The 8705-nt window shown below is 30.8% G+C and overlaps 1 protein-coding gene across 1 annotated transcript; it reads left to right on the forward strand.

Moving 5' to 3' along the window:
* Positions 1-741: 741 nt before the first annotated feature.
* LOC136224494 (3-epi-6-deoxocathasterone 23-monooxygenase CYP90D1) lies at positions 742-7807 on the forward strand. Its single transcript, XM_066012846.1, has 7 exons — positions 742-1030; positions 1105-1429; positions 2817-2966; positions 3045-3296; positions 5024-5299; positions 5417-5538; positions 7292-7807. Exons 1-7 carry the CDS (start codon positions 819-821, stop codon positions 7389-7391), a joined length of 1437 nt encoding a protein of 478 aa, XP_065868918.1. The 5' UTR covers positions 742-818; the 3' UTR covers positions 7392-7807.
* The last annotated feature ends 898 nt before the right edge of the window (positions 7808-8705 follow it).

Genomic DNA, 8705 nt, shown 5'->3' on the forward strand with positions numbered 1-8705 from the left:
TCTTGGGTCACTTTAAAAAACAATTCATTAAACTGCATTCTCGGTCATGAATCTTATACTACATTACACGTGTACGTCATTTTGTACGAGTATCACAAAAAAATTCAAATATTTTTCCGGATTTAAAAACATTAATCTCCAATTCTATTAATAAATCACAAAAAAATATGAATTTTGTTAGGAACCAACTCAGGGCCGGCCCTGGGCATAGGCCCGGGATAGGCCGCCCAGGGTCCAAGGCTAAAAGGGGCCCAAAATTTATAATTTTATTAAATATTTGGTTATAAATTTAGTTATAATACCAATTAGGTCTAAAAATTGACCAAATAATATGATATTTTTAGGTCTAAAAAGGGTCCAAATTTCTATTTTTAGACATTTAAGTATCCTGAACCAACTGATATATAATTGGTGCTGAAAAATGAATAAAATATATGTGTTTTATAATGATGTCTAAATTGATCCAATTTGCCAACATTAAAAATAAAATTACTTTTAACTTTGAATTTTAAAGATAAAATTGCATCATTTTAAAAGTTAGGAGTATTTTTGGCAGCTAATCTCTTTATTTTATACTCATTTCTGTGTTTCTCAATTTGCTGCCCGCGTGCACGTACACATGCACACAACATTAATTCCCATATTTATTTATTCATTTATCTGAAAATCAAATAAAAGAAAAAAAAATGTCATCATCACTCATGATTAACCATATTTAAGCAAACCACATTTACATATTATATACTCCACTCAAGCAGAAAGAGAAAGGCAAAAAAATAAAAAGTGTTCGTGCGGGCAGATTAAGAAAATTATTCATAATGGAAAAATTATTATGGATCGTATTAGCACTAATCTCTCTATTAATCCTCTACAGAAACAGAGTGTTTAGCATAATCAAATTATCACCAAACCACAAAACCCGACTTCCTTCAGGTAATCTCGGCTGGCCTTTTCTCGGCGAAACTCTCGAGTTCGTCTCCTGTGCTTATTCTGACCGCCCCGAAAGCTTCATGGATAAACGCCGCAAAATGTAAGTAATTCGTCGCTAATGATCTATTTCGTCTCTTTTCCGTCGCTAATTCATCGGTGATTAATGGATTGCAGGTATGGGAAAGTGTTCAAGTCGCATATATTTGGGAGTCCGACGATAGTGTCGACAGATGGAGAAGTGAGTAAATTTATACTACAAAGTGATGCGAAGATGTTTGTTCCGTCTTACCCGAAATCGCTGACGGAATTGATGGGGAAATCGTCGATTTTGAGGATTAATGGGAGTTTGCAGAAGAGGATTCATGGATTGATTGGGGGTTTCTTCAAGTCTTGTCATCTTAAAACTCAGATTACTAGAGATATGGAAGTTTATGTTCGGCAATCTATGAATCAATGGAATGATGAACAGCCTATTTACATTCAAGATCAGACTAAAAATGTTAGTACTTCTTCTTCTTCTTCTTCTTCTCTCTCTATCTCTTTCTATCTTTGCTTTTGTTTGTTTCTGTTTGTGTGGTTTCAGCCAAGTGAATTCCTATCCCTTGGAGTTTGAAGCCTATCCTTTATTTTTATTTTCAAGTAAAAAACATAACGTCTATCCGTCTCCTACTCAATTTCTAATATGTGATATAATCGAAGTTATTAGGATTAAAGTAAGATAATTATGACATTAGAAATTTGATGAAATACGGACATGAAAATGAAGGATAATATATTTTCTTTTCTAGAATTCGAATTCCTTTTCGTATCTTTGAAAGATAGTAATAAAAACTATTTTTAAACGTTATTTATCCATTTAATTTTTTGGATTAAATGATTCTTATCAATTGTGGATGAACTATTCTATCTAAAAGTTTAAGCTCATTTTACTATTTGTTGAAATTCAAACTTTCAACCGCTTAATATGATACTATGAAACTATTTTGATTTAAAATTTTAAACGGATAGATTTAGTCTAAACAAAAAATTTCATTATTATCACTCACATATTAAATATCTCCTTTTTTGAAGTACTTTTTAAAATAATTAAACCAATTTTTAATTTACATAGTAATTATAAGGAGAAATTTTATAATACTTCGAAAAAAAAATACATGCAATCAATATAGATGCATATAGTGGCGGATTCAGAGCCCCTTTCCTCCCTCTCCGGAGAACCATCCTTATCATGGATGGTTTTAATGGGCGGGCCGTTGAAACTATCTCTACTATGAATGGTTTCGGTTATCATGTTTCCGATAAATTAAGGTTTTGGGTTGTTAATTAATTCATTGAGTTTGTATTTAATTACAAAATTCAATTTGTTTGATATATGATAGGCGATAAATTTTTCTAAGTTTGTCCAAAACGACACAATCTTATTTTTATAGTTTAAATCTAGCTTAATTTTGAGAAGTGTTATAATGGTACGTAAAAATTGGTTTTGAACCACTCAGATAAAAACATGTATATATTCGCACAAAAAACTTGATCAGCGAGTTCAAATTAGAAAAAAAAAACTACGCAACCACGTGTAAAATTGGCCTCCCAAAGGACCAATATTGTATTGGCCATTGAATACATACTATTTTCCCTGATTGGTGTTAAAAAATAAATATATACCCAAGTCTTTACCGTTTTGTTAGTTTTTGACATGTAAAATTTAATTGATTTGGGATTAAGTTAGAAATGATTTAATTTCCTAGAATGAAGAAAAAAGAAATATAATTGGTAGTGGGATATGGGGTTCACAATAATTTTGCATGAAATGATATTGTCTACAAAATAAATCAAACTCATAATAATTATTTTTCTAAAAAGTTTTATCATCAATTTATTGTGTTCAGATTGCCTTTCAAATCCTAGTCAAGGCATTGATTAGTTTGGATCCTGGCGAAGAAATGGAATCATTAAAGAAGCAGTTTCAAGAATTCATCTCTGGTCTCATGTCTTTACCTATCAACCTTCCTGGAACTCAACTTTATCGCTCTTTACAGGCATGCCCTCTAATTATCCATTAATTACCCTTTTAAGTATAATTAATCATCTAATTATATGGTTTAATTCATCATCAGGCGAAGAAGGAAATGGTGAAATTGGTGCAGAAAATCATAAAATCAAAAAGGGAAAATGGTGGGATTTCAGAGTTGGCACCTAAAGATGTGATGGAGGTTTTGCTTAATGATGCTAATGAACAATTAACAGATGATTTAATTGCTGATAATATGATTGATATGATGATTCCTGGGGAGGATTCTGTGCCTGTTCTTATGACTCTTGCTGTCAAATTCCTTTCAGATTGCCCTGCTGCTTTGCAACAATTAACTGTAAGTTTTTCTAATTTTTATTTATTACTTGTTAATTAATTAAGGTCGAGGGTTTGATTCTCACCTTTGGGAATGGAAAGAATTTTCGTAGTCTTAACAGTTTCTTCCATAGAAGTGCAAACAAACCATATAGAAGTGCAAACAAACCATTTGCGAAAGGGAATATTCACTTCTGTTTCGCCGTTGATACTCTTAAGAACAAAAAAAATTAATTAATTAATGTCGTTTTCAAAGAAGTTTGTCGTTTTTGGTGGAAATTATATCCATTTTGCTTGAATAGTTGCAGTCAATAGGTATCATAGGCACGAGCAGAAAACTGAAATGAGTATCAACTAGGGTTGTCCCATGCTAGTACAATGTACTTCCTCTTTATACACATGGATTATTTCCTATTTTATCCTCTATTTTTTGGTAAAATTTTAATTTGTAGAAATTTTGGATTCAGAAATAAACCAACTTCATATGATTTGGGAATTATTACTTTTTGCCCCCTATCCAAGCCAAAACGACACTGTTTCAACTTGGATTGGGAAAAAATTACAGCCTATTTGTAACACCCTGGTCCAATACTATGTAGATACTGTCCGCTCTGGCCCAATTCCAACACATTGGGCCTCACGGCTTTAAAACGCGTCTGAATGTATTGGATTCACATCTTACTAATAAGCTCCACTCACTCCCTCTCCATTTCCGATGTGGGATTCAGTTCATTTCTGCCCCCCACCGCCATCCCTTAGGGCCGCTCCTTGATCAGGCCTTCTACCCCGGCGCCACCCACTCCGGACCGGGTCGTTACACTATTAGGGATGCAATCAGCATCTCGCATATGATGGAAAGAGACAGACAATTAACCAACCTAATAGGTAATGGTTCCCGACAGTTGGGGTGCACCGACGCCCCATATCCTCCTGCCTCCGTCTCTGAATACAATTAACTGAGACCAAAATTGCTCCATATATCATAATTTGGTTCTAATATTGCTCTAAGTTATAAACATTAAGACCAAAAGCTTATTGTTTCTTACTTTAGATGTATATCTCTTCCAAAAAAATGTTAAGGATAATTTTGTGACTTTTATATGTATTAAGTTTCTAGCTAATTAGATTAACATCAAATTATAATAAAATATGATTTTTTTTAGGCTAAACTCGCAATTAAACTCTTGCACTTTTACAGTTTTAATTAAACCTCGCAATTATAAAGATTGAACTTCTAATCATTTATTTTTTCAAATTAAACCTCTGAACTTTAATTTTCGCATATATTGAGCTCTTTACTAATGATTTTATTAGCTAAATCATTAATGAAACAATCCATGTGTGTGAAAATTAAAGATAATTAGTTTAATTAATAAAAATTATAAAGATCAAGTGCTAAAAATTCAAGATTTTGAATCCTTTTTTTTCTTTCAAATTTTCTCTTGATGGATTGATTATTATATACATATAGCTTAATTTTTATATAGTTTGTAAAAAAAAAACAAATTAAGTGATAAGATACGTGTAGAAATGGGACTCAAATACTTAAAATTTTTGGATTATTATTTAGGTGAATTTTAATTGTTAGGTAACCCGTCAATATCTTTGTTAATTTAATATATATAATGAACGTGTGACTTGTAACTATCACTTTTACAAGACATGTTTTGTTTCATTTTCTAAAATTGTTTTCTTGTTTAAGGTTGTCCTTTTCATAATTAACTTTTTTTTATTCTAATTTAATTTCAGGATGAGAACATGAAATTGAAAAGTCAGAAAAAGGAGGTTGGAGAGCTACTAAGCTGGACAGATTACCTATCATTACCATTTACTCAGAGAGTAATTACAGAAACATTAAGAATGGGAAATATAATAATTGGAGTAATGAGAAAAGCAATGAAAGATATTGAAGTAAAAGGATATCTTATACCAAAAGGATGGTGTGCTTTTGCTTACTTTAGATCTGTTCATCTTGATGAAAATCATTATGATTGGCCTTATCAATTTAATCCTTGGAGATGGCAGGTAATTACTAATTAATTAACCTTAATTATTATGATTTTTTTTTTTTTTTTTGGTTTGAACCTTAATTATTATTATTATGATTAATTAATTATGACTAATAGAAATTAAAATTGACAGGACAAAGATATGAGCAATATCAACTTCACTCCATTTGGAGGTGGACAAAGATTATGCCCTGGACTTGATTTGGCTAGGCTTGAAGCTTCTATTTTCTTACACCACTTTGTCACTCAATTTAGGTATTTTTTTCTTTACTTCTTAATTGAGATTGAAATAAAATAAAATATTAGGGGCTCAATTTGGTAAAATTAGAATTATTAGGGACCTCAACCTGCTTTTTCCACGAAATTCTATAACGCTCCCTAGTTAAGTCGTGTCACACATATAACTAACCGAAAAACCGATATTCGAAACCAAAATCAAACTGAAAAATAGATAGTGATTTCGGATTCGAATCCTAGGAGAAAACTTTAATTATGAAAAAAAGAAAAAAAAAACTTTATTAACTCATTCATATCTCTTTATCTAAATGTAAGACAAAATACATCACACAAATATTAGATATTGTTGGCCCAAAGCCTTCCACATATCCAACAAGGTCACCTCATAATCTTATAGCTACCTAGCTACCTAATTACTCACTCCATTCCGTAATATATATCTTTTTGGAGAATTTTTTTTATTTCATAATACATGATATTTTTAGTCCTATTTGATAAATAGTTGTCAACCGATTACTTTTCTAGTTAGCTGATTTGACTAGTTAAATATTATATAAACTTGTTTGGTAAAACTTAACTGATGACTAATAGGTGTTTGGATAAATGATAAATAGGGATATGATCAATCATTTATTTGAGGTTGAAGGTTAATAATTAAGGGTAAAAATATCCTTAAAAAATATAGAACAATAAACTAATTGAAAAAGCTCATAAAATTAATTTTTTTGGAGTCAATAAACTCTTTCAAACTTTTCTTTGACTAGTCAAAACCTTTAAAGTGGCTCAAAACTCTAATTTTACCCCAAAAAAACTCCTTACCAAACAGGTTCTTTGATTCCATCTATGCACATTAATTGACTTTTACTAAATATATTCATATTTAAAATTTTGTTTACTTTTGGAATAAATAAAAATTAATTAGTAGATGCAATTAATACAAGTATAACAAATAAATTTAGTTAAAATTAATTGCATGTTTAAATTCTTATGTCTTAACTTTAAAAGGCATGTATTGTAGAACAGTGCGGTAATTATTTTCACTAAATTTAATTTGCACTTTGCTTGATAAATTTTATCAATGTAGCTTTTATATTTATTTTTAAGAATGTTTGTTTATTGTTAAAAATTGATTTTTCACATATTTTTCTATCCATTTCTCCTAATTAAAATTTGTTACATATACCAAAACTGCTCGAAATCTCTAATTTAATTAATTTGATACTCCTGACTACTAAAGTACTACATAATATAATCAAAGTGCAAAGATTAGAATAAATGTTTTTATGGTATGAGCCATTCAATTTATGGGTCACATTACTCACACCTAGATGTAGGACAACTGTCATTACCCAAATGTTTTATTGGCTACCCTGTTTTGATTCAAATCACAATTATCATTATTTTATTAAAAAAATAGATTTTATACCAAAAAATTAAGATTATTATTAGTTCAAATATCAATTGATTAAGATGGTCAATGTTGCTTAATTTAGTGAGTGAAATGTCATAGAAAAAGTTAAAACCAAAATTCAAAAGCCTATTAATCAGTCTTTTGATGGGATTTTATTAGGTGCCAATATTTGATTTTTCTTTTCGGTGAAAGTTCAACATTTTTATAATTATACCTTGAGAAGAACAAAACTATATATAAAATTCCAATTTGGTCCAACTTTAATTTCCACAATTTCTTTACAACAATATTATATACACAAAACAGAATTTTTTTTTTTTTTTTTTGTATATTTTGTAATATTATTATTATAATTTGCAGTTGGGTTGCAGAGGAAGATACAATTGTGAATTTCCCCACTGTCAGAATGAAAAGAAGAATGCCAATTTGGGTCAAAAGGAGAGAAGTTGAAAATATTTGAGCACTTAATTAATTAAAAATTAATTACTTTGCCCAAGAAAAAAAAAAGTTACAATGCTGGAAAGTGGAAACAAACAAAACAAAAATAATAATAATTTAAGAAAATGGTCCTGTGCACACGTGTGGACTGGGACATCAACAAAGACTGACTATATTATTATTTGTCCTCTTCTCTTATAGGTATTACAAATGTGGACCATAGATTTTATTTTTTTTGCAATGGGGGGCCATTAATTAATTATATTATCACTTATTTTACATTTACTCATTTACAAATTTTTCACATTAGAATATGTAAAATTTTGTAAAAAAGGTGGATTGAGGTGTTCAATGATTTGTATTCATAATATGGCCCCCCCATGGATAATCCATCTCATTTTCTTTTCTTAGCAATTTAATTGTGTATTATAGATTTTCCATTTGCTTCTAAGTGAATTGATGAGCTTAGTTATTTGAACTTTAAAATTTTAATATTTGATGTCAATGAAGGGGTATTTCAGTAATTTGAAAATTTTAATTGGCTTCATAGGCACCCAGCCCCCTAAACTTGTGACTTTTTTTCACCTGGCCCCCTCAACTTAGGGGACAACCTCTCAGCCCCATCAACTCTCCAAAAACATCACATACACAGCCCCTTACACCTCTATGTTCGGTCAAAATATTGACCTGTGTAGAAAACGCGCTTGACTGTTGACCACACCAATGCCACGTGTCATTTTTTATTAAATTTTTCCATTGAGACCCCTGCTCGGCGAGCAAGCCCAATTGTGCTCGGCGAACAACTACAAGAGATGGATTTCGATCAGAATTCTTATGCCAGAATGAAAAATTTTAATAAAAAATGACACGTGATATTAGTGTGGTCAACAGTCAAATGTGTTTTCTACACGGGTCAATATTTTGACCGAACATAAGGGTGTAAGGGGTTGTATGTGATGTTTTTGGAGAGTTGAGGGGGTTGAGAGGTTGTCCCCTAAGTTGAGGGGGCCAGGTGAAAAAAAGTTACAAGTTTAGGGGGCTGGGTGCCTATTAAGCCATTTTAATTAATACATTTTATCTTGAAGTATAACACAATAAAGTGAGAACGTGAAAGACATTCCAGTAATTAAGTTAGTCAAGCGAGAGAAAGAATGAATTGTTTAATTAGAAAGAGAGTATGAGGAACTATCGTCTTTGAGCAACAAGTATCTCTATATTATATATAGGAATACAATCATCATTATATGGTGAATCCATGGTATCGAGTGACTTGTGATCTTGTTTCAGGAATCGTGGATTGACAGTTTGATATATGTCAGAATATATCAAACATATT

This window comes from Euphorbia lathyris, chromosome 3 (assembly GCF_963576675.1).
Source record: "Euphorbia lathyris chromosome 3, ddEupLath1.1, whole genome shotgun sequence".
Taxonomy (NCBI): Eukaryota; Viridiplantae; Streptophyta; class Magnoliopsida; order Malpighiales; family Euphorbiaceae; genus Euphorbia; species Euphorbia lathyris.

Coding starts and splice junctions, on each gene's coding strand:
- LOC136224494 (XM_066012846.1), top strand. CDS start 819: ATGGAAAAATTATTATGGATCGTATTAGCACTAATCTCTCTATTAATC. Junction 1,031..1,104: donor ATGGATAAACGCCGCAAAAT/GTAAGTAATTCG, acceptor AATGGATTGCAG/GTATGGGAAAGTGTTCAAGT. Junction 1,430..2,816: donor TTCAAGATCAGACTAAAAAT/GTTAGTACTTCT, acceptor TATTGTGTTCAG/ATTGCCTTTCAAATCCTAGT.